Source organism: Macrobrachium nipponense, chromosome 25 (genome assembly GCF_015104395.2).
Source record: "Macrobrachium nipponense isolate FS-2020 chromosome 25, ASM1510439v2, whole genome shotgun sequence".
Lineage (NCBI taxonomy): Eukaryota > Metazoa > Arthropoda > Malacostraca > Decapoda > Palaemonidae > Macrobrachium > Macrobrachium nipponense.
The window spans coordinates 42346167-42373298 of record NC_087214.1 but is presented as its reverse complement, the minus strand read 5'-3'; the positions used below and the strand labels follow the sequence as shown (position 1 = coordinate 42373298).

Below are 27132 nucleotides of genomic sequence, written 5' to 3'. Positions count from 1 at the left end.
TGAAAGAAATTCATTTCTCGAATAAGTGTGGTTCGGATCCCACAATAAGCTGTAGGTCCCGTTGCTAGGTGACCAATTGGTTCCTAGCCACGTAGAAATATTTAATCCTTCGGGCTAGCCCTAGGAGAGCTGTTAATCAGCTCAGTGGTCTGGTAAAACTAAGATATACTTTTAACTCCAAAAGAGGACCGTGTAACAAATATAGGTCCCGAAAAGTCCCATCGGAAATAATACCTTCTTCTTTTAACTTCCTAAGGAACTGGTTGATCTTATCTTCCTTTTCATATAAATGCTCATAAAGTTAGGTTCACCAATTAGTCTGAATTTAGTTTCAACCGATGATATAGTATTCAGTTTTTTCAATGTGATTCTTTTTGTTATGGATGACCATCCACTCTTTTACCTTTATTGGGTTTGCAAACCACAATATTTTCATTCTTACCTAAGTTTTTTAGAATTTCAGAGTCTTCTCTCCCAAAGTAGGGAGCCCACTTAACCTTCAATTTTCTATAGTTACCATGTAACAGAACAGACAGTGCTCTATGGGCTCCCAGAAATACATAAGTAAGACAGGCATCACTTTGAGACCAAGTATGGCAGCATACAACTGCCCTTCATATAATATATCTACATTTTGGGTAAAAATTCTGACTGATTTCCCTCGCTCACAATATTTCACAGGATGGTGATTTGGTGATGAGCAGCAGCTTTGATGCCGAGTCCTTATTAACAGAGATAGCGCCAGTGTCAGAAACTACCGATACGATAATCTTGGATGAGGTTTTTCAGGATAGCGATTTTTTTCTGCCGTTTCAGTAGGATTGGTTTTCAAACGTTTATTGGGTTTGCAGTGCGAGACTCCAATTTATCTCTAATGGTGAACTCTTTCTGCAGCAGGTAGAAGGAGTAGCCATGGGTTCCCTTTTTGGCCCCATTTTTGCAGATGTTTTTATGGGACATCTGGGAAATGGTTTCTTGAAAGACTCCCCCTCCAATTCTCAACCGGCTTACTATAAGAGATGACACTTTTGTCCTTTTCAGGCACCAATGGCAATGTAAATGGTTTTTGGATATTATGAAAATAATATCCATCCCAACATTTGTTTGTAAAGCAAATATCTCTGCTGCCTCTCTCTCTCTCTCTCTCTCTGGCCAGAGTTTCTTGTGGCGTTTGTGGCCACTTCGCTGTTCATTCCTTCCTTTCTTTGCTCCCGAATAGGTTGTTTAATTTTTTTCATCCTTCCCCTTTTTACTTGAGATTTTGTGCATAGTTTTAATTTTTATGTGTAACTTAATTTTAATGAACGGCATATTTAATACTTTGCATATAGTATTATTACTTGTATTTGCAGACTGAGGATGTGCTGACGTTAGCATGAAACGTATCTTTTATAATAAACTATGACCCTTTTGTTGGTTTTCTGTTGGGGCTTCCTGTGCTGTTTGTTTTATGTGTATGTATGTTATATTAATATTAAAATATATATTAAAATATATATATAAGTATATATATCTATAATATGTATATATGATTATGGTAATGCAGATTCATTTCCCACTAACGGACATCATAATTTCTTTGTATATATCTTGCCCTCGGCTCTCAAGCTTTTGTAGTGACAAGCGTATCCAAGCAAGCGCGAACTCGAGAAGTTAAGGGGTAATGGAGGTACTGAAATTACATATATGTATATATATATATATATATATATATATATATCTATATATATATATATATATATATATATATATATATATATATTATATATATATATGATATATAGAATGTAACTTTATTTAGCTGTTAATACCAATGTAATTTGCAATATGTATTGATGCAATAAAAAGGTCTTTTGTCCAAGTTCTTTATAGAAAAATTGTGTATATTTTTTTCTTTCATTTAACCCTTGAACATCTGAATCAAGAAGTCTATTTAGGAACGGCTGATATCCAGATATCCACAATGAAAGACAGAGAGAGAGAGGTGGGGGTGGGGGTCAAGTCTATATAAAAAAGACTGTTGGTGAGTGTGGCTTCACACATTATATATAGCTAGTAGGGGATGGGGGATGGTTGGAGAAAGTGATCCCCCTCTACCCACACAGATAAGTGCCCCTGGGAGCAGGTGTAGGGGTGGGGGGTGTTTGCCTCTCTGCGACTGCAACACTGCGGCGAAGTGTTTGTGTAGTTAGGCAAGGGAACCTTAATGGACTCTGACGGAAGACGAGTGGCCCCCAATCCTGTGTGTTGCACCAGCCTCGGAATTTTTGGCCATTAGGTTAGGTTAGGTTAGGTTAGGCTAGGTTAGTTCACAGCTGCAATCTATAAATGATTTGGGTGTGGGAAACATAATGAGATTATTCTCGAGAAGAATTTATGGTTAGTTTTTAAGATATGGCATCCTGCTTTTTCAGGGAAGGTTCCGGTAATCGGCAACAGTTCGGGAATATGCGGCCTGTGGAGCCTTTAAATGGGCAGGCGGTGCTTAGAATCTTACAGTCTCCTAATTCTTTTATTCAGGCTAAGATTACTATAAAAACTGGCAACTGGAAGGTGGGAACGCTAAATCAGGAGAGCAAAATCGAAGGGTCAGTGGCAGTTTTTCAAAGTTATGACTGAGACGGGTGCTGTGACTGAGACAGTGTGACAGCAATCTATAAATTGCATTTGGAGAATAATATTTGATGTTCGTTGATGTCTGACCAGTGGGGTGGAAAGCATTATCAGGGAGTAGGATCGCCGCTGTTGGGGTGCAAGGCGAGGGAAGGCCCTGTGTGAATGGGCTCCAATGGACGAGCAATTGTTGTACCCACGGTTCAGTGTAAATGATGGTGACAGCAGCAGTTTGGTTGTGTGTTATGCACCCACTAATGATGCACCTGATGAAAGGAAAGACGCATCTCATACTAAGCTGCAGGAAGGAATACGAGGAGGCATTAGACGTGATGCTTTGATTAGTGAGGGAGACTTCAGTGCAATGATGGGCTTCCTAAAATGAAGGATTTGAGTCTTGTAGGGGTAAGATGGGTGTCAGTGTAGGATGAGAGAGAATGGACCAAGGTTTGGGAGTTTCTGTCTAGCAAATGACTAGTCATTGGGAACACACATTTTCAACACCACATTAAACGTGAGACGACACTGGAGTTTTCTGTACTTTTTTAACCACGGTCCGGTGGTGGCCTGTCCTATAGCATTGCCAGATGCACAATTATGGTTAACTTTAACCTTTTAACCTTAAGTGAAATAAAAACTACTGAGGTTAGAGGGCTGCAACTTGTAATGTTTGATAATTTGAGGATGAAGGTTCAACCAGTTCACAGCTCTCTAGCCTCAGTAGTTTTTAAGATAGGATGACGGACAGAAAAAGTGCAGGCAGGAAATAGTCGATGATGGATTTGCAATAGGAGACTCAAACTGAGTCTCCTATGGCGTGAGTTCATCGAGGCCCTATGCATCCCCGTGGGTGACACAGGAAACGATTGATCGATTGACTGATTTTTTTTCAGTCAACCCTTTAACAAGGCTACTCAGGTCCAGCTGGGAAAAGACGTGGAGGTCTGAGGAACCTTTGGGGGACATAATCAGAAAGAGAGGTGAGGCAAAATTAAGGAGTTTGGTGCATTTTGTTATTGATGAAGATTGAGTATGAGGAAGAACTAAGTACTTGAGTTTCGATTCAGAAGTTATAAGACTAAGTAAGAGAGATAAAAGATATGTTCATGAAAAGGTTGCGGTAACTGAAAAATAAATGAATGGGAATGATGGTCAGAGTCAAAGGATAGCATGTGAAGCAATTGGAGAGCTGAGTGGTAGTGCTGGTAAGTGCAAGGATATACCAGTCAGGGGAAGGTAATTTATAGAACAAAAATGTTGAAATCAGAAATAGATGGAAAGTGCCCTTTGAGACAGTTGTTAATAAACCAGTCCCGCCAGAAGAGGATATAACACCTGCTCAGGCAGATTTAAATCTTGATGAAGGTGAGATCAGGCTGGGAGAAGTAGTTAATGCAATGAAACAGTTAGAAAATTATAAGGCACCAGGAGGGGATGGTTTATTCCCAGAAATGTTTAAAGTGGAGGAGGATATATTGGTATTTGTCTTGGAGATAATCCCATCAGGCTGGACTGGAATCATTTGGATTCCAAAGAAAGGAGATGTGAGTAGGTGTGGCATTTGTAACTGGAGGGGAATCACTTTGACACCTGCAGCCTTGAGATTTTTCAGTTGAGTATTGTTGAACAAGTTAGAGCCAGTGGTTGATGGTACTCTGAGGGATGAACAGGCTGGTTTTAGAAAGGGGTGGGGATGCAGTGATCAGATCTTCATAGTTGGAAATTTAATGCGGTAAGCTCATGAAATGAGAACTCCATGAAGTCTTTGTTTTGTTGATTTCGAAAAGGTCTTTGGTAGTATTTCGAGGTGGACTATTGGGAAAATCGTGAGGCATTATGGAACACCAGAAAAGTTTGTGAGGGTTATAATGGACATGCATGAAGGCACATCTTGTAAAGTGATGGTTGATGGGTGTTTGAGTGATCCATTTGAAGTTGTTAAGTCTGGTGTGATTCAGGGAGACATTCCATCTCCTCTGTTGTTTGTATTGGTCGTAGATGACGTTATGAGAAAGGTCAACAGAGAAACGGATGCATGTACACAGGGGCGTTCCTAGACATTTTGGGAGGCGTGGGGGGTAGGGGGGGGGCACAGTCCCATTTGGGGCCCCTCTTATGGGGTGGTGAGCGAAGCGAGCCAAAGTAACTGGGGGAAATTTAATATGAGCAATTGAAGGATCATTTTAAAGGCACTTGTAAATCCAAATTTACACCAGATTTAGTTTGTCCTGCCATAGCAGCAATGGTTAAATTTCGCATTTTGGGCCCTCCCCCCTCACTTTGGGGCCTGGGGGACGATTTCAAATAGCCACCGCCCCCCCTCAGCCCTCAGGAAGGCTACTGCATGTACACTGTGCACTGTGGGCCAGCAGGTGGACAAAATTAAATTTTTGACTTTTCCAAATTATCATGAGGGTCATGAAAATCAAAAATACATACATTAGTGACAAAGAAAAACTTAAGAAATAAGTGGAGAAGTGTTTACAGAACCAGAAAGTTATTTCTAAATAAGTAGAAGGTTGGCTTGAAGCTAAAGTGTATCAAAACACAGAAAATGAAACTCCTAAGAAATTTCGAGGACGACCTACAACAGAGAGTTTTCAGGGCTTATCCGAGAAAACAAAACGAAGGAAAACTGCAGCGCTTGTTAACATATCTCCTCATAGGCTCACATATGCTACATCAAGAGTTCTAAGAAAGAAGGGACAATCAAGAATGGCTAAATCTTTAGCCAAAATTTCTACTGAAAACCAATGTACTTCATCAGAAAATATCAGTGTTCTTTTCTGCAAATGGAGCTCTGGCACTGATCTTAGACTGTGGCCTTTCAAAAAGAAGCTATCAAAATTTGAGGAATAAAACACTTGAGAAGAAATCAGAAGTTTTTCCTTCTTACAACAATGTTCGTTCTGCCGAAGAAGAGTGCTTACCTTCGCCTGAAAATTGGTTAGTAACTAATTATTCTGCAGAAGTGACCTTACAAGATTTATTAGACCACGCAACAAGGAGAATATTTGAAGTAGTATCTTTGAATGAAACAGATTTAGAAATAAAACCGTTTAAGTTAATTTGTAAAGTTGGATTTGATGGTACAACTGGTCGGTGTTTACAAGCTGATTCGAAGTGATAACCAAGAACGAGATGTCATTTTCGAGTCCTGTTTATTTGTTACTTGTATGGTACCTTTACAGCTGAGTGGAAAGACAGAAGCCAATGAGATAATTATCTTATGGAAAAATAATAAGCCCTCATCACCATTTTTTGTATACCTATAAGGTTCAAATTCATGAAGGAAACTTCACAGGTTTTAGTGGAAGAAGAGCAATACTTGAAAAATGCTATCCATATACTTAGACCAACTCAAGTTAAAAACGATGTTAGCGTCATTCATGATGTGAGCATTACAATGATAGATGGAAAAGTGGCATCTTCTTTATCCCTTGTCACCAACTCAATGCAATGCTGTTCTTTGTGTGGGGCATCACCTAAGCTAATGAATGACATAGAGAAAGTTTCAAAGGGACCCCTGTGAAATGATGGCATCATGTATGGACTATCAACATTACATGCTTGGATAAGATCTATGGAATGTTGCTTACACTTGTCATACAAGTTGCCAATAAAGAAATGGCAGGCAAGAACAAAAGAGGAAAAAGCATAGGTTCATCAGCACAAATCGGAAATATAAAAAGCTTTTCGTGATAGGACAGGATTAGTGATTGATATGCCAAAACAGTTAGACTTTGGGACATCAAATGATGGAAATACAGCTAGAAGATTTTTTCAGCTTGCTGAAACATCAAGTGAAATTCTTGGAATTAAGATAGAATTGCTGAAGAATTTGCACATCATCTTGTGTACTTTATCATCTGGGTTTGATATAAATGTCACAGCATTCAAATCCTTCTGCATCAATACCGCTAAAATTTACGTGGAAGAGTACAATTAGTATTATATACCTCAGAGTTTGCATAGAATTCTTATTCATGGAAGTTCAGTGCTTGAACAGTTTAATCTGCCAATTGGACTTTACTCCAAAGAGGCCCAAGAAGCCAAAAACAAAGACTTTAAGAAGTTCAGAGAATCATTTTGCCGGAAAATATCCCGAAAAAAAACTAATGAGGACTTAATCCGCCGGTTATTCTGCTCATCCGATCCCCTAATAACATCAATGAGAAATCAGACAAAAGACACATCTAAGAAAGATCTGCCAGATGAAGCTCGACTGCTCCTCATTACATATTCTGAAATATCAAGTGAAGGACCATAAACATAATGAGACTTGTACCTTAATTGAAGATCATTTACGCGCTTCTCTTATATAGGCTAAATGGCTTCTCCTTTTAGCATTTATTCTTGAATTCCTTATCATCTTCAAATCATTTATTTTACTTGCTTTTACCTTATTTCAATGATGTCATCTCTTGAAAGGAAGCTTTTTTTTTTGTATTTTTATGTTTTTTATTGGCTATTGCACAAAATGTATTACAATTAAGATATTATTGCTTTAGTTTCCATGAGTTCACTTATTTCCCAAGAAAATAAGATTTACAGAATTACCAAATTACAGAATATATGTGCTCAAAATTACCGATTTGTACTGATTTGATATTTTTTTTCCCTTTTATAATGGTTTAGAATAATGTTAATCCCAAATAAAGCTAGTTTTTGGCACTGAAAGTATTTTTGTCCCTTTAAGTCCCATTCTGGCCCACTGTGAGCTTTGGGGAGAAAATGTGAAGCTGCTTGACTTAGATTATGCTGATGACACAGCTTTCATCTGCGAGGGACCAGAAAAGATGCAGAGAACGCTGGATTGCCTCGTGAGTGAAGGTCGAAAGGTTGGTTTGGTTCTTGATAGTGGAAAAACTGAAATCGTGAATATGATGAACATTGAAAGTGCGCAGGATTGTCTGATTGAAGAAGTGGTTGTAGAGCAAGTGGATAAGTTTACGTATTTAGGTACTTAAATAAGGATGGTTCTCTGAGCACAGAATTTAAAGTAAAAAAAAAAAATGCTCATTAGGCCTTGCGAGTGCTTAAAAATATCTGGAATCATAGCCATTTTCCTGCTCATACAAAAATCAGAATCTATGAGGTACTGGTTGGGAGTATTTCTATTTATGGCCATGAGTCATGGTGCAGTAGGTAAATACAGCACTACAGTGACGTCGAAGAATGAATTCTTAGCGTTTGAAAGTAAGGTCGCTGAGTATGTGGGTTGTGGGGGGGAGGGGCAGAGGTCGGCCAAAGGAGAGGTTGTTGAAGACGATGACGTAGGAAGCAGGAGATAAACACGTATATGTTGGGAACTCTTGAGGAGGTAACCCAGGCCAGAATGTAGTGGGGTGAGTTCACCGAGGACCTACGCATACCCCCTACTCCGGCCCCCGCCCCCGCATCTATCTTGAGCGAGAGAGAAGGGCCGAGAATAACGTACATGAACGTTTGGGAGTTGGACCCAGACGTAGAATTTCCCGCCCTCTGGGTAAAAGAGTGACGATGTAACCTTTTTAGGAGGGAGAGGAAAGTGGGGTGGGCGCTCTTTCCGAGATATAGGAATGATGACGTTCTTAGCGGATTATGAGAGCGAGAGAGAGAGAGAGAGAGAGAAAGTCCTTCTAAAGAATTATAGTAGTAATACAAAAAAAAACGTTCATCGTAGAGGACAGATGATATGACGTCAACGGAAGACGGACTGGCCAAAAAACAGCCATCTCACAGAGCAACAAAGAGCGAAAGACAAAGTTGTTATCGGAGAGAAGAACAACGCATGTGAATGCGTTGTTCTTCTTTGACAAAAACAGCAAAATAGTAAGAAACAAAGTTCTAACTAGCAGAAAAAACAGCAGTTTATAACTAAAGCATAAGACAGACTGACAATCAAAAAAGAGAAAAAAAAAACATAAACTAGCACGAGAGTGGTTACTCATCATAACGCAACCATAAGCTCGTTTTCCTAGTGTCAGGTCACATTGGAGAGTGACCTTCAACACCGACCCAGCGGCGACCTCCCCCGAAGAACATTTAATGTCATTGTTGACGTCTGACGTCATTCAAAGGCTCCCGAGAGACGCCCCACGATCTGAAGCAGGTGTTGCGCAGCAGCGAGTAACAGATGCGCTGAAGTTTCCTCGGCGCCGTCGAGGTTTCTGCGCATCGCAATAATTAAGGTCGGCTAAAATAGACCCATCTATCTCTCTATCTCTCTGTGGTCTCGGCATAATGCTGTGCGAGTCGTGTCCCACGATGGTGGGCTGGCCTGTACCTTGTCTGTTTGTTTGTTAGTACGGTGTTTTGACGTTGCACGGAACCAGTGGTTATTCAGCAACGGGACCAACGGCTTGACGTGGCTTCCGAACCACGTCGAGAGAGTATTTCTGTCACCAGAAATACACATCTCTAACACCTTAATGGAATGCCCGAGAATCGAACTCGCGGCTACCGAGGTGGCAAGCCAAGACCATACCGATCACGCCACTGAGGCGCTCTGGCCTCAGCAGCCTTGCCAGACGCGCTATTCAAACAGCATAGAACTACTGTCAGAAGGACTGGTTTTGTATCTTTACAGATAATCCAGCTACGGGCTGCTCCAGGAGCAAGAGCCCCAGCCAGCCAGCACAAGGCGGCCTTAGTCTTCAACAACAACTGGAGGGCTGTAATTTGGTATGTTTGATGATCGGGCTCGGATGGTCCTTCTAAGAAGTCTCGGGAGTTTAGAAGGTCTGACGGAGGACTGTTGTTGTTTGAGATTAAGCTGGCCTTATGCCAGCACGGGCTCTTGCTCCTAGAGCAGCACCCCGTAGGAGGCAGTTTTGTCAGTTTCCAATTTGAGCAAATTTCTTAACCCGGTAAAAATGTTTTTGATCTCATTCTTTTTCATTGTTAGTTTCAGTTTAACAAGTTCATTTGCTCAGTAAAAAGGGTTAGTTTTGTTAACCCTCTGATGTTTTCAAATGATTTGAAAGATCATTTTAAAAAATTATATAAAAACAATTTTTTTTCAGGAGAAAATTCATAAAACTGAACATTTCAACTGAGCGAATGAAATGGTGAAAATGAAACTAACAATGAAAAAAAAAGGCGGCAGGTCAAAAATGATTCTGACCGGGTTAAGAAAATTGTTAAATTTGAAACTAACAAGAAATCATTTAGATTGAAGCAATTGATAAACAATAAACAAAACTTTCTCTCTTCGACCCTAAATATCCCAGAAGGAATAAATAATCTAGTGTGGTCTTTCCATGTTCATTTTGGGATTACTTTTAATGTCAAAAAATGACGCATGAACTGGAAATCAATCCTCACATGTATACATACGTAAAGCAGGGACATATTGGAGGGAAAACACGTAGACATCTGTAACCATCCCAGCGAGTAGCAAAGGAGGAAAACTTGAACACATCCTGGATAAGAGGGAAGGTTTGGAAATAGTATAGTCAAGGAAAATGAGCCGGATGTTACATTTTCACTGTTGGATTTTTCATCGTTGCTCTTTGAGCCTGCAGGTGTGCTCTCGTTTCCTGAAAGGTCGACTCTAAGGCGATGTTGAAATGTGTTATATATATATATATATATATATATATATATATATAGATATATATATATATATATATATATATATATATATATATATAAATGTGTGTGTCTGTGTGCTTGAAGAAATTCTGCACTTGCTAAATAATTTTCTCCTTATATTAACAATACACACACACACACACACACACACACACACACACACACACACACACACACACACATATATATATATATATATATATATAGATATATATATATATATATCCTTTTTTTCAAATAAAAGTACTCGCACTTCACGCTACTTGCTTCATACTTTAAAATGCACCACACAATCCTGCATTATTTTGATTAATAATGGCGTTTTCTTATTCCCATAGTCGTCATTTTCCTAAATCCGAATTCGACCTCTCCCTCCCTCTATGTCCCAAGGGCAGCTTAGCTCTGACGTCAATCCATTAAGAGAGTAACTTACAACGTAACTCAAAATCTGTGCCACGTTTAAGAACAAGAGAAGTGTTGACGTTGTTACCCAGTGTAAAATTTTTGCCAGTGCCACTTCCCACCCTTGGCCTGCCCAAAACGACGAGAAGGTGCTGGAAATACTTTAGCAGGACGCATCGTTCGAAGACGAAGGAAAATCTCTGCAGAGAGAGCCCAGTGTATCAGCGATTTTACTTTGCTCACCAGAATTTAATTAGGATGATCAAAGTGACGACTTCAAAGACCAGAAAGCTGAAGAACAAACAACGGAAGATGCCACAGAAGAAGAATAAGGGTTGCGATATGTTGTCGGTTTCTGCATGTTTCCACAACTGGAACACTTAGGAGCTGAAGTAACAAAGGGAGACGACACATAGACAGGTGCCATAAACTTTGGAGAGGGCAAACTATTGAAACCTAGTGTTCTTGATCATTTGAAGTGTATGGATAAGATGTTTGATTCTCACCCTGGGGGTGGGGGGGGGGATGCTTTAACAGCAGTACAAGGAAATTAGTGGCTCTCATTAGCAGTCACATCCAATTAAGTCCGGAAGTCATCAAATATTTTGTTCGTTGCTGGACATTCTTTAGAATTCGAGATTTGAACAGACACAGTAGTTGTTCCAGAAGAGTGGTGAATAAGATGAAAAAGTTACCGACATAACTAGAAATATGATGTTAAAATATTTGCGAAATGTGATTTTATGGAAATATGTTAAATGTGTATAATTCTAAAAATATATTTACATTGTTGTGTATAATGTTCTTTAGAACACCCTCATGATTATTTAATATAGTGGAATAGTTTTTCTTTATATATATTATTTTCCTGAAGAAACAGAGAATAGTCTTCAATAACGGAAAAGAAGAAGAAAGCAAAGGAAGGTTTCCTATCATTTCAATGTTATTTGGCGAAAACGTTCTAATGATTTCTCTGATGATTATTCATTTTAACATGGTAGAATGAAGAACCTTCATCTGACTATTACTTTAATTATCGAATAGCTTAGAGTACTTAGAAAAAAAAAGAGAAAGTAAAGGCAGGATTGCAATAGGTTACGTAGCCTGACTGTAGTTATTGTGACGTCACGCTCCTAGCCGTTTAATCTTCTACCAAAGTCCAGACCTTGTGGAAACTGGGCCCCCTTCCCCGGCTACCACCACTTCCCTGAAACTGGACGAATTTCTTACGAAAATAGAACTTGTTCTATGCACATGACCTATTTCCTACAGGTAAAATAAACCCCAGTCTAATGTGTTAGGCCACAGGTATAATAGGGTTATACGTATGTTTCCTCGCATCTCTCTCTCTCTCTCTCGCTTTTGCCTAGATTTGCACCTACTAAAAGGTCAGACACGAGGTTATCTCTTCTGTTGATAGGACGATGTCTAGTATGCTGTTTCCTCTAGTAGGTTTGGCAATCAATAGGTGGAGAAATTCATTTTTTAACAATTCTAGGAGTCTCTTTCCTTCTACGTTTGATGCGGAGGTCATCGTGTTCCAGTGAACTGCTGCACTGAAGACTCCCATTATTATGCAGTTTGTTGTTTATCTATTGTCCTAGTAGTGCATACAGCTCTTCGCTGGACATTTGTAGTTGGTGGGGAGGTCTATACACTAGTATTAGGGTTAGCTTCCTCCCTAGACTTCTTGTATAGTAGTAATTTTACACTCTATTGGACTGAGGTGGTCCCTAACATATAACATAACGCCTCCTCCTTTTTTATTGAGACTATCTTTTTGAACAATTTATATCCAGGTAACTGGTACTCTCCTACGAAGTCTCTTGTTGTCTCTTGTATCCATATTTCTGTGATACCTATTATGTCTAATTCCTCACTTGCCACCAATGCTTTGTTCCGAATTGATTGTGCATTAAACTGTGCCATTCTGAGGGACTCTTCTGTCTTCTCTTTTGTCCTCGGTGGCTTTATTAGTTTACTACCCTTAGGGTGCGTCCACGCCAGTGACAAAACACGGTGAGAACATTAAGACTGACAATTGGGGTAACAAGTTGTTAAGTCGTTGAGAAACATCGTAGTGAAACATCGTAGCAGACATGTTGGTACGGATTTGTTGGGCGACATGTTGGCAACCCTGCGTGGACGAAGTGATGTCGTCAGAGACCTCTCACCAACCAACAGACCAACATGGAGTGGGCAAGAGACAAGACGCTGCAGTTGATCTAGTGTTATCAGAGCCACACGTTGCTGTGGCAACCAAGCCATATGTTGTACAAGAACTGCATAAAGAGGTCAGATGCTTGGCTTGACATTGCCGTTCCTGTTGCATAATAACGATGGTCTTATCCATGCTTTACGCTGTTTTCTTCTTCTCCGATGGGCACACAAAACAACAAATGATGCAGCTGCCAGCAAGCATCCTGTCACACGACGACATGTCTGCCACTTCTGGAGACATGGTGTGGACAGTTTCACCAAGTCGACTCTAATTGCCGACATGTCTCTCAACACTGTGACAGATATTTCCCCATACATATCAGGAGATTTGTATCTGGATGTCTCCTACTGTGTCCCCCACAATGTTTCCAATTGGTCTCCAAGCAACATGTCACTGGTGTGGACGCACCCTCACTGTTACTGTTTTCTGCAGTGCTATTACTAACCAGATTCTGGGAGCTTTCCGACTTCATCCATTGAGTGTTCAGTTCGCTGAGGTGTTTCAAGAGGTTTTTGTTTAGAAGGTTCTAAGTAATTTTGCTCCTTCCAAATTTAATTGAGTTCCATCTCTTTTATATAGTTTTTTATTCCCTACAAATCTGTCCCAAAAGTTTAGAAACCCGACACCCTTTTCATGCCATATTAGTTCCAGTCTGTCATTGATTCCAGTTACCGTGCTGAGAGAGTAGTGGCTTACATTGGTTCTGGACAGAAGTCCTATAAGAATGCCGTTATCGGTTTTCTCACAGATGTTTTCTACAACATTCCTCAGGTTGGCTACAAGACCTTCTGTCTGGCCAGTTCTTCCATCTTTCAGAAATAAGTCGTTTCCTCCTCCCTGCACTATGATTGCACTTTTTCTACTTTTCACTTTGATTTTCTTCACTGCCTCGGCTATCTTCTTTGCTCCTGCACCTGAGTAAGAATGAACTTTTCTTGTATTTCTATTTTTGGCCACAAAATTTAACCCCTGATCTTTTACTAGAGTTAAGGTTGTTTCCTCTTCTGTATCCAAGAGCACCGCAAATCTATTCAATAAGTTTATCCCTTTTGGGGGACAATTATATGTCCTGGCTGTTATCACTCTTCTACCAACAGCTCTCTTGAATTCGTCATTTCTATCAATCCTTGTAAGGTTCTCTTTTGGTACCTTGTTGAGTTTTTGTTTCAGTTACATTCATGGTTCTAGTCTTAGCAATTGTTTTCTAATTTCCAATATACTCTTTCCATTTTCTACTATGTCGTTGTTCAATTCATGTTTCTTTCTCTTAAGGTTTGTCACTTCTCTTCTTAGGTTTCCAATTTCCTTTTCCATCTTGTCTTCTCCTCTCTTGTATTTGAGCTTATCCTTTGTCAGCTCCTTTAGTTCCTTTGATATTTCTTCTACTTCCCTCCTCAATGTAGCTATCTCCTGTTCTCGCTGACAGGAGAGACAGACACTAAGACTACCTAGCCTAGATAAGCATGCCTCTTTGTAGTCTACGCACCAATTGTTTACATTGTATTTCGTATATGTGTGCTTTAATTTTAACTTTACTTGAGTCAACTCTGTTTGTGTCTCAGTTTCCATATTTCTATCTGAACTTCAACTTAATATTCTTTCTAATGTGACCAGTTGGAAAGAAAAAAAGGGAGTCTGGTTGAGTACTCCCACAGTCACCCCATCCGCTTATCCATGGACAGTTCTCCATAGTTCGTCGCCAGGATACCTTTTATCGCTGCCACACTAACATATGGTCTCCCTGTTGTTAGATGATCCCAAACGTGTCGCAGCTCCTAACTGAGCAACACAATTAGCCTAAGCAAATTTTGCCAAGTAAGCAGCAGCATCCCTTAAATTGCTAAACATCCAACATCCATGAACAGCCAGAATCTTATTACCTGACTGCTTCTCCTCCAACCATGAAAATCCCCAAGGAATGACCACAATGGCCACACCAGCAGACACCACGGGTAGGAAGTTCCACAATCAATGGCACAGAGGCTCGTCTGGAGTTTTAGTTGGCTGGGACTCAAACAAGGCACAAAAGGCAACCTCAGAACAGTTTAGCCTTCACTCACAGGGTAGTGGTTGCAGGGGTGGTCATTCATTACACAAAGGAGTTAGCTTAACGGGGCACAATAGTAACACTCCATTTCTGCAGCCTCGGTTGCCCCAGGATCCCTCCAATCCTGGTCTTTGGAAACCTGCGAGCGTCCGCCCTGCGTTATTTAAAAAGGTTCCAAGCCTCTGTTCTGACGCATGAGGTAGCTGTCAGTTTCTTACACTAATCTTATGTCTATGTGCTATATATATATATATATTATATATCTATATATATATATATATATGTATATATATATATATAATATATATTATATATAGATATATATATATATTATATAGAATATATTTATATATATATATATAATATATTACTATATATATTTTTCAGTTGTATTCCACATAGGAAAATGAAAAAAGGTATATCTCAGAAAATAAAATGCCCAACAGTTTCGTCCTCCAATGGACCTCTTCTTGGAGCGTTTATTAATAAACGCTCCAAGAAGAGGTCCATTGGAGGACGAAACTGTTGGGCATTTTCTGAGATATACCTTTTTTCATTTTCCTATGTGGAATACAACTGAATTACTATATCTTCGTGCCTAAGAAGATTACCAGTACATATATTATATATATATATATATATATATATATATATATATATATATATATATATATATATATATTTCATTTTTTCATTTTTTATTTATTTATTTATATATTTGTATTTAATTTTATTCGTAATAGATGTAACAGGTGGAAGTCCTCGCATTTACTAGATGAAATAAATCAGAGAGTGGGATGGCAAGTTGGTAGAAAGACAGTTAGAACGAATATAAAGTGGAATATTCAAAAGAGGTCGCAGCTAGGGGCAGAAGGGACGCTGCAAAAGCCCTAAAGTATTGAAAACTAAAGGAGTATGTTAAGTACGGGGAAGCCTTTCTGGAGGAATACACAGAAAATGCTCTAGATATAATATACCATTAAAGCAAATACTAACAAATGGCAACCCTCAGCCTAGGTGGTTCAACAGAGAAATTAAAAATAGAATAAGAGAGTGAGACATATTAACACAATTCCATGAACCCACACCCAACACCAGAAGAAGAAAGCAGGCATAAAGAACTCTGTAGAATGGTGGACAAATTAGTAATAAAAACAAAGATAAATAAGGATAAGAAAATTGCATCAGTTTGTAGAGAAAACCCAGAAAAAATTCTTTCCTCGTGTTAATAATAGGAAACCAATAAACAACAGAATACCCCTTATGGGAATAGAGGAAACCTGGGGAACTCAGACTTGGAAAAACCAGAGTTATTGAATAAGTTTTTTACTAGTGTTTTCACAATTGAAGACACTGCCTCAATCCCTAAACCAGCTATTAAATATGAAGGGGCACAACCACTGGACAAAATAATATTTACAGAAGAGGACATTAAAAACTAAATAGACAAACTCAACAAGTTCAAATCTCCTGGCCCGGATGGGATTCATCCGGGAGAAATTAAAGAGTTAAAAGAGGAGTTCCTCACCTGTATCAACTCTACAGAAAAAGTGCAGAACAATGAAAGGCACCATAAGGGTGAAAACTAGGTAATGTGCCCCCAGTTTACAAAAAAGGTCCAAGAGAAGAGCCAGGAAATTATCGACCAATCTGTCTAACGTCAGTCCCTTGTAAGATTTTTTAGTCCATAATTGCAGATAAAATTGTGGATCACATTAATAGAAACAACCTGTTGTTAAACAGCCAACACGGTTTCAGACATAACAGATCCTGCCTATCATACATTTTTCATAACATGCTAGGTATTTACGACAGTAGTAGAGCAATAGATATACTCTGCTTAGATTTCCAAAAGGCCTTTGACAAAGTTCCACACAAGAAACTAATGATATAAGTTAGAGCTTTAGAATTGTAGGAGAAATAGCAGACTGGATCGAAGACTAGCTAACTAATAGAAAACAGAGTTGTAATAAATGATTAAGAATCAGAATGGGCAGATGTGACAAGCAGAGTTCCCCAGGGTTCTGTCCTTGGCCCGCTCTTGTTTTTTTATTTACATTAATGACATTGATGTAGGATTAACTAGCAGGATAGCCAAATTTGCAGATGACACCAAACTAGGTGTAAATCCAGCAGACCCAGAGACAGGAGAAAGTTTAATGATCTAAGGAAAATAGGAGAGTGGTCAAAAAGATGGCAGATGCCTTTTAACCTGGATAAATGTAAATTGTTACAAGTAGGAACAAACAACCCTCATGCCAACCTACCTTGGAGTCATTATTCCCAAGGACTTAAAATCCCCAAAACAATGCATAAAAGCTGAAAAAAAGCACAGAAACTATAATAGATTCACATCAACCGTGCATCTGATGTCTAGGCCCGTCCCTTATGACAGTCCTGATTGGCTGTTGATAAGCCAGTCACAGGGCTGGAAACTTGCAGTCTGTCGAGAGAGTTCACATAGGCAGGATATATGTTCTGACCTCTCTTTCAAACATTATAACTTTCATTACACCTCAGTTTTACCTGCAGAAAAGGAGTGTTTCCGAATTTCATCACTAAACATCTTCAGCCCAATGATTTATGGATTATAATGATATAAGAATTATATATTTCAGTAAACTTAATGCTAAAATATTTATAGTGAAATAAAGATGTTTCATCCAGTTTCGTAGCTTAAATGTCATGGAAGACAATGCTTCCAAAAAAATGTATAGACAGGGCTATCAATATGAAAATAACAAGCAAAAGATTAAAAATATTAATCTCTCTCTCTCTCTCTCATTTCTTATCTTCGTGTACTCAGGCTTATAGGGTGGAAAGAATATTGATTAAGATTTCATTGTCGTCGGTAAGAGGGAATTTCTTTAACCTACTGATTTTACTTTCCTACAATCAGTCCTCCTATATTCCTCTCATTATTGCTTTTTATTATGTATTAGGATTTTCTTCATAATTCTTATACCAATATAGTTCTTAAATCATTGGTTTGAAGATGTTTATAACTGATTCACTTAAGGTAGATTCTTGGATGAGCCCTATTCTCACGAGACGTTAGTTTGGCGGCCGCTGATTGGCTGGGAACTGCCTACCTCCTGGTACCAGCCAATCAGCGGCCGCCAAACAAACGTCTCGTGAAAATAGGGCTCATCCAAGAATCTACCTTAAGTGAACCAGCTATAGTGATGCAACAGGGAAACACTACATTTCTGCAGGTACAACTGAGAGATCAGAACATACATCCTGGCCTATGTGAACTCTCTCGAGAGACTGAGAGTTTCGAGCCCTGTGATTGGCTTATCAACAGACAATCAGGAGTCATAAGGGACGGGCCTAGACATCAGATGCACGGTTGATTGTGAATCTATTATAGTGGGATACATAAAGAGGTAGTTCAAATACAGAAACAAGGAAACTGTGCTGCAGCTCTACACATCAACAGTAAGACCTCATCTTGAATATGGAGTACTGTTTTGGTCACCAACACTAAGAAAGGACATAAATAGACTTGAAGGGGTACAAGCAAGAGCCACAGAGTTAATTCTATCAATCAGGCAAGTAGGTTACCAAAGACGACCAGACAGCCTGAACATGTATGGCTTAGAAACAGGACAAAAGCGAGGACAGAAACATTTAAAATACTGAAAGGCATAACAAAATTAGATGGTAACCTCTTTACAATAAACGAAAATCAGACAAGAAATAATGGATGTAAACTAGAACTGAAGAGATACAACACATCCCATTGTGGGAACTTCTTTACATACAGGATATGTGACACCTGGAATAAACTGCCACCAGAAATTGTAAACAGCAACAGTGTGGAAGAGTTGAAAAGAAAGCTAGACAAAATCATTAGGACTGTGAATGAACAGTAAAACCTGCTCCTAGAGATAAGTGAGCACACGATGAGTCGCCTTGGATGGACTAGCAAGTCTCCTAATCCTTTTAATTCTCCCTGGGTGATTTTAATGCTCCCTGAAATACCGATCCTAGACAGTTTTCAAATCACCAGAGAGAGAGACAGACAGAGAGTAAGAGAGAGAGAGATAACAAAAATTGGTGTTTTTGATCAATGGAGAAATAAGGTAGAGAGAGAGAGAGAGAGAGAGAGAGAGAGAGACTTGCAACACGCCTTCGGAGCCCTGAGCGAGCTTCAGTGGGTCATAATGGGTTACAATGAGACCTGGGGAGCCGAAAATCGGGTTATAGAAAATCGCAATTAGGGTATAATTGCCACAAAGTATCTTTCCCAGTCTCTCTCCCTCCCTCTCTCCCTCCCTCCCACTCTTTCTTTTCTCTCTCTCTCTTATTTACCCCACCACCCGTCTCTCTCTCTCTCTCTTCTTTCTTTCTCTTCTTCTTAATTCCTCCCCCAACCCTCTCTCCTCTCTCTTCTTTCTTCTCTCTTATTTCCCCTCTCCCCACCGTCTCTCTCTCTCCTCCACCTCTTCTTTCTTCTCCCCCTCTCTCTCTTATTTCGCACCCCCCCCCCCTCTCTCTCTCTCTCTCTCTCCCAGGCGTAAGCCGTCATACGTGACCTCCGGAAATATGCTTGGAAACTGTCGCGCCTAATAATTGGCCCGTTTACGCCCAGACACCCAGTGAATCCCCGTGTCTGTGCATTGTGACCGTCACGCAAGCAAGCGCGCATACACGCACACACAATTACAAACACACAAACACTTTTGTTAAGCTTGTCTGACACACCAACTTTTGCACAGATGGTCGATCGTTTTCTCTCGAACCACGCCCTCCCGTATTTGTGGTCACCAGTCCAAGGACTGGCCACAGCCAGCGTTAATCGAATGCCCAGGGATTCAGGGAGTGTATTAGCATCTGGCATTCGGGGCTGGGGTGTTCACCCATCCGAGAAGATGCCAAGCCTTCAAATAGAGTATCCGTAAGGAACTGCCTCCTGCATTTTAATCGACCTTCCGGATAGAGTTAACTGTGCCAACATATCGCCTTTGTGTGGTCTTTTTGTCAATCGAGAAGCATATCACGGGAAATGACTGTATTAATTGAGATGATCGGTTTGTCCGCAGATGTTCCCGTGGTTGAAATTTCTCCTGGAGTGACTTCAGCCCTTTCTTCCATTTGCCTAACATGAGGCAACACCACACATATATAGCGATGCAAACGTCATTCATAGCTATGACTCACAGGGAGATTCCCGAAATAAGGTATATAATCCCAGGTGTGACTCCAGCAGAAGTCAGAAGTCCTACGCTCGTCCTCGGCATCGGGTCTCAGAAAGTGTTGGGCTCAAGGAAAATTTTACTCAAATACTCAAGTCTCCAGAAACTGAGAGGAGTCCTTCCAGTGAGCTGGTCTGGTTCCAGTTTGACAGACCACAGATATTTGTCGCCTGGACGATACAAGATTCCAGGAACTGAGAGCCCCTTTCAGTGAGTTAATCTGATTCCAGTCTGACCGAGTGTAGACGCTGTTAAACCCGCCCGAAATTCGTGACATTTGTCTAAAAGTTTCCAGAAACTGAAATCCAGTTTGTCGAATATTTCGCCAGCGATGGAGCCGAATCAGCTGAACCTGTCGACCTACCACAACTGGTTCGGGAACGTCGACTTCGACCTCATGTGCAAGACCTACCTGGAAGATGGAGAAGACTCAGAAGATGACACCCTCCAGGTCGAAAATCAAGAAGGAACTGTACACGACTCAGCCTCCAACTGGTGGGAAGAGGTGAGTAGCTTTTTATAAGAAAAAAAAAAAAAAAAAAAAAAAATTGCACTTTGAAACAATTGTTAGGAGAGGGCGGAGAGTAGGATGGAAGAAAGAAAATATAAACGGAGGTACAGTAAAAGGAATGAGAACAGTCGCAGCTAGGGGCCGAAGGGGCGCTGCAAAGAACCTTCCGTAATGCCTATACATTGCACGGCATGAGGTACACTGATGGCCCTACCCTCCACGTGGTCATTGACCCGAGTGACCTATTCTTAACAGGGCACGCGACGGGGAACAGTGGGGGGGGGGGGGGGTGGGAGACACAGGAGGAATTTAACTAGGAAAATTAAGACTTGCGCATCCTGTCCCCAGTAACTGCAGGTACTAGGTCTCTCGGCCGTCCGTTTCTACATCAGAGAGAGACGAACGAAGGGAAGCGAGGAGAATATTATCTTTAGAAAATCTGAATCAACGAGCAGGGAGGGGGAAGGGGGAGACAATAGCAGCATTTCATCATATTTTGATACCCATTTTTTTTCTTTTTCTTTTCTTTTTAGTCACAATCATGAGGCGCCATCTTGGTTATTCAAGATGAAGCCAGATCAATTATCTAATTTTAATGATACCTTTCGGTAACTCGTGGAGAGAGAGAGAGAGAGAGAGAGAGCATCCGGGGAGAGAGCGAGAGAGAGAGAGAGAGCCAGCAATCCACAACGAGAGAGAGAGAGAGAGAGAGAGCCCCAGAGAGAGAGAGAGAGAAGAGAGAGAGAGAGCCAGCCATCCACAACGTGAGAGAGAAGAGAGAGAAAGAGAGAGAGAGAGAGAGAGAGCTCTTACTGGTAAACCTAGTCAACCTTCGTTTCATTCTCTTCATTCTCCTCCTCCCAAAGGAATGCGAAGTCTGGTCCCAGAACTTCGACCACCACACCCATCAGCATCTCGGGGGAGACGTAGACGCCAGCCAACTAACCGAATACACTACCTCAGCAGAAATTCCCTTACACGCCGGCAACGGGTTCCAACCATCCCATTTATCAGGTAAGCCACAAATAAAATATATATATATATATATATATATATATATATATCATATATCTATATATATATATAGATATATATTATATTATATATATATATGTGTGTGTGTGTGTGTGTGTGTGTATGAATAATTTTATTTTTTGGTCGGTGACTTATGACCATTGTTCCCAAATCCCCAGCTGTGTCATAGCCTAAGGCATTCGGTCATATGGGATGCGGTTGCTGGCCCAACATGCCCTATTCCACCCTACAGCTTCGATCCACCGTATTCGACTACAGTAGATTCACATTAACCGTGCATTTGATGTCTAGGTCGGTCCCTTACTACGCTCCTGATTGGCTGTTGATAAGCCAATCACAGGGCTGGAAACTCTCAGTCTCCCTCGAAAGTTCCCATAAGCAGGATGTATGTTCCACCTCTCCTGAGGGATACGTCCAATGCACGGTTAATGTGAATCTACTGTAGCTGCCAAAGTATCAACAAATATCCCATTTGCTGATGAGTAAAATGCTCCGTTTTTCAATCAATAAGCACGAGTTATTAAACACCCCCTCCCTCCCCGTCAAGGATCGATTGCGGGCTGTATTCAGGAAGGCTAGTAACCACTGGACCACGAAAACCACACCTAGATGTTAAGCATAGGGCTACCTTTTTTTTTTTTTTTTTTTTTTTTTAACCGGGGAAAAATTTTTCCTATGGCCAATAAAAACCAAATGAATTTAACTCGGCCTATTATAACCATTACATCATTATATTCACCTACTTTCAAATATACGATGTCACCTGCACGCATAGATTGTGGGCGCAGGCCAACCTTTTTCAGTGCATTCTTTAATTAAGCTGGGAAGGATTTTCTTTAGTGGATAAAAACAATTATTTTAACTAGGCCTATTCCAGCTATTATATTATCAATATTAACCTGTTTTTAAATACACGAAGTCACACGAATAGATTTCAGGCCTTGGCCTATTTTTTTAAACATTTGTAAACTGGGGAAAACATAAGATTAATCAGTGAAAAACCAAATTGCATTTCGGTACAATCCCCGAGTTCTCAAGGCCACTGAACTGGTACATTTGAGGCCTTGGGACTGACCTGGATCTTCTCCTTACTCATCTCGTCTCATTATCCTTGCAAATTCTTGTTGTTTCCACTCATTTCCCTTTCATAATGACATCATTCGTAATGCAAAGACTTGTCAATGTTGTAAAAATGATTTTCGAAGCGACGATGACTTACTTTATGAGTCGCTCCATTATAGGAATCCACTAGACATTCTGGTGAGAAAAACTACAATATCTATATGATTTGATTGATAATCTGTTCGTAATATATTGTTCAAATAAAGTATGTAAACACTTTAACGAAGTGTCTGGATAGAAGGAAAATAAGTACACTTCAAACAGCGGCGTGACGGACGGACGATTTCATACAGACACGCGCACACTCAAGGTTAAAACCAAACTACAAGTTTTATAGTCTTGTTATGACGTCCTCTGTCTGCCAAGGGGAGTAGCTGTGGCCAACCTTTGTTTATATTTACATCATATCGAATCTATTTAGCTTTCAAAGAGACCACCTTCCTTCATTCTCGGAGGACAAGTGGTTGGATGTTTGATAAGAGGGACAGAAGGGTTTGTTCAACAATGGAGAACTATCAGAATTACCTTTGGACTTAAACAGCCGAACAGTAGCAGAACAATTGGGGTCGTTACCACTTGTTAAAAACTCGTCTGAAATTATATGACGTCGTTATTATTATCGGAAATGCACTCGGTAACGAATTCACTTTGAAACTGCTTCTGGTAACGGTTTTCAGTTTTTATTCAAGACATGCTTTGAAAAATGTAGAAAAAATTCTGCAATGACAACATGATTCTCGGAACTTTGACTCACAAACAATTGTGATTTGAAACTGCTCTGGTAAGAATGAAAATTTTCACTGTCTATTTCAAAACTTCTTTGAAAAACGGGAATGTCGTCAGAGTTTCAAATCCGAATTTTGTAGTACTACTTCAAGAAGTTCTCGTTCCCGCGTTTTTTACCAACCTCTCAAAATACGAAAATATGTTGAAATGACTTTTCCTGTGCTACGATTGACAGCATTCTCACCGAACAAGCCCAGATACCACGAGTTCGATCCCTGGCCGAGTTGAAAGCTAAAGGTCGTTCGTTATTACGGCAACTTCATGCAATGCAAGCTGAATTGATTTCCTGGGCGAGTTATTTGAAGGCCAGGAAGGGCTGGGAGCTAGCAACTTCATCCTATATGAACAACAAAAGTGAATGCCTCAAATTTGGAAGTACCACCTACTGCGTGGCTTTATGGAGAACTATGAGCAGCGCAAAGGGTTTTTGCCTGGCTTTCTATCTTATTCCTTTAGCCTTTTTATTTTGGGCTTTTATACTACTCTGTTTAGCTAATCAAGTTTAACCTGAATTTGATTTGTTCTTTGATTTATATAGACATTTTCTGGCTACACAGCAGTGTTTTTAAATGACATTATTATTATTATCATTATTATTATCATTATTATTATTATTTTATTTATCCTTTTTTTTCTATCACAGTCCTCCAATTCGACTGTGTGGGGTTCCGGGTTGCATCCTGCCTCCTTAGGAGTCCATCACTTTTCTTACTATGTGCACCGTTTCTAGGGTCACACACTTCTGCATGAGTCCTGGAGCTACTTCAGCCTCTAGTTTTTATTATTATTATTATTATTATTATTATTATTATTATTATTATTATTATTATTATTACATTTAGAAGATATTGGAACATGTCCTCCAAAGGGGACCATTGACTTGAAACTCAAGGAACTTCCAAAGAATATTATGTTCCTTAGAAAGACGCCACAGAAGGCAAAGGAAATTATATAGAAAGAGGAAATCACTTATTAGAAAAGCACATGAATTAACTAATTAATTATCAAGTAAAATATAAGTTAAATATTAATATATAAGCTTACTTGTACTAGGGTAGTAATGCATTGTATTAATAATAATAACAATGAAAATAACACTAATGAAAATGATTTGATTTTGCACACCAGATCTGGAAAGATACCAAACTATCGGGGACACAGGAGATACGTATGGGCATTACGGCGCCACCCTTGGAGCGAGCACTCTCGATGCCCCGTACACCACCAATGAATCCCTAGATGGAACCTGGGCCCCGCATTACTCACTGGACCCAAACACCTCGGCAGTCCAGGACTGTTTCGAAGACCCTGCATTGGAAAGCGTCCTCCGACATCTGGGTGAGAGGGGAGGGGGAATAGGAGAGTCGCCCTACGATGTTCCAGGCGGTCTGTTGTTCCTCGAGGAGCCTGCTTTGCCAGCTACAGGTGAGTCATCATCATCAAACGGAATTTTAACAATTTGACTGAGGCTAGATCTGGAGGAAATTGGTAAATCTAGATTTAGGGACACTTTTATAATCCTCTAAAGTAATTAGAGCTGCCTGAGGTTAAATCTGAAGGAATTTTGCGAACTTAGAGTTAGGGGACCCTTTTCGTACATACATCTGATGAACAATTGGTTTCCCGGCTTAGATTTACTCTATCCTATACTTGTGAGAACATATATATCTGTGAATATCTCTGTCTTATTGACTTATTGATTGCAGACGACCAACTGGAATCTGCTGGACCAACGGCCACAGTCGATTCCCAACAGATTTCAGCCAGCGATGTCTTAGTCAAGATGAATGCATCCCGTAAGCACAGAGGTGAGGATAGTGTCCAGTTGCTTCTTCTTCTTCTTCCTTTCTAATAGTGAGAATCTGATTAGATTTGTAATTTATAAGCTACGCCACTCAACTCATGAATGCCCTACGGCTGTTTCACTGATAAAGTCTGTCAGTTCTTGCCCACTGTAGACGGTACCTACTACAGTGGGCCTTGAACAGTACACTGTAGTCAATCATAGAGGTTCTCTGTCTGGTCGATGTTCCCTCAAGTTCCATCTAAATTGGAGTCCCTTGATTCAGACGCCACTGTAGAGAGTACTTCCTACAGTGGGCCCTAAACAGCACACTGTAGCCCGTCTAAGAGGGTCTTTGCCTGTTCTCTGTTCCCTTAAGTTTCTTCTAACTCAGCTGTTCAACTCCTTCAGCCTGATCTTGCTCCAATTTCTACCCTTCGGGCAAAATCTTTGATAATCCTGAAATACGACTCATCTCTGTAAACCTGAGCTTGAACTATTTCATTCTTCTTCTGCAGTTCGAGGCCCCAAGAACTGGGAGTTCCTGATGCGTCTGCTGGTGCACCCCACGGCCAACCCGGCCATCATCGGGTGGGAGGACGAAGAGGAGGGTATATTCAGGCTCAGAAACCCGAAGGTCATAGCTCAGCTCTGGGCATCGAGGAACGAGAACTCGAATGACTTGTCCTACAATAACTTCGCCAGAGGACTGAGGTAAGTTTCAGAGAAAGACCTTTTTGCTTTTCGGGGTGAGGAGAATATTAGCCTCATTCGTGCCCTTTGCCACCTAGGTTGTAGCCCAAAATAGTCGATTGATTATTTGATTTGCACCTTACTGCTTAAATTAGCCAGGACAAAACTGGTTCAGAAACGAAACCTGGGTCTTCTTGATGTTTATCATTCTAACAACTGAGCCACAAGGCCCCAAAATTAAAGCATATATCAAGTTAAGAAAAAAAAAAAGCTTAAGCTTCATCTGAAACATTTCATATTACTTTCCCTATTCTCTAAAAGCGTCCAAAAGTCATACATCAGAAAATCGAGAAGACATGCCAAGCAATTTCAAAAAAGCTCTCTGGTCACTTTGATGTCATTTCTAAAAATACCACAAGCTATTCCAGACATTTACAATAAGTCTCTCTTGTCATTCCAGGCACCATTACAAAAAAGGAATCCTGATTCCAATTCCCGAGAGGCAGCTCGTGTACAAGTGCGGACAGAAGGCTTTGGACTACTTGAATCAAATCAGATGTTCTCAAGTTCCCGCGTGACGGATGACACACCTTATCGTTATTTAGATTTTGTAAATAATGACAAATGGTATGACGCTTATATTATATAATTTATAATCGTTCAAATGAAAGCACAAAAACGCTTATACATTTAAACTGACGACTTATCGACCTAAGAAAACACAAGTGTACCTGATTGGTATGAGAGAGAACGTTTTAATAAACATTTTCAACATAAGTACAGCATTTGGTATATATATCCTTAGAGTTAAATTATCTTCTTTATGTAGACGAGTAGTATTAAGCCTATGGACGTCTACGGTAAGAGGTTTTATGTATTATGTAGCCTATAACAGTATTCTCTCTCTCTCTCTCTCTCTCTCTCTCTCTCTCTCTCTCTCTCTCTCTCTCTCTCTCTCTCTCTCTCTCTCTCTCTCCACAGTAGCGTTCAATACTGCCCATTATGCGTAAGGAAGAGACAGACATTCATCATGAAGTTGGGTTTCTATCCTCTTGATATCTCGTTAAGGTACTCTTATCATTCAAACCACAGAAAACGTAAGAGTTAAGATAGAAAACGAAATTATTTATTTGATGAAAA

General features: G+C 40.1%; 1 protein-coding gene across 1 annotated transcript; it reads left to right on the top strand.

Annotated features, from left to right (window-relative positions):
• Positions 1-6337: 6337 nt before the first annotated feature.
• LOC135198935 (uncharacterized) lies at positions 6338-26736 on the top strand. The gene is made up of 6 exons (XM_064226853.1): positions 6338-6561; positions 7313-7575; positions 24645-24941; positions 25223-25324; positions 25818-26013; positions 26453-26736. The coding sequence occupies exons 1-6, from the start codon at positions 6338-6340 to the stop codon at positions 26568-26570; spliced, it is 1200 nt and encodes a 399-aa protein (XP_064082923.1). The 3' UTR covers positions 26571-26736.
• Positions 26737-27132: the final 396 nt, after the last annotated feature.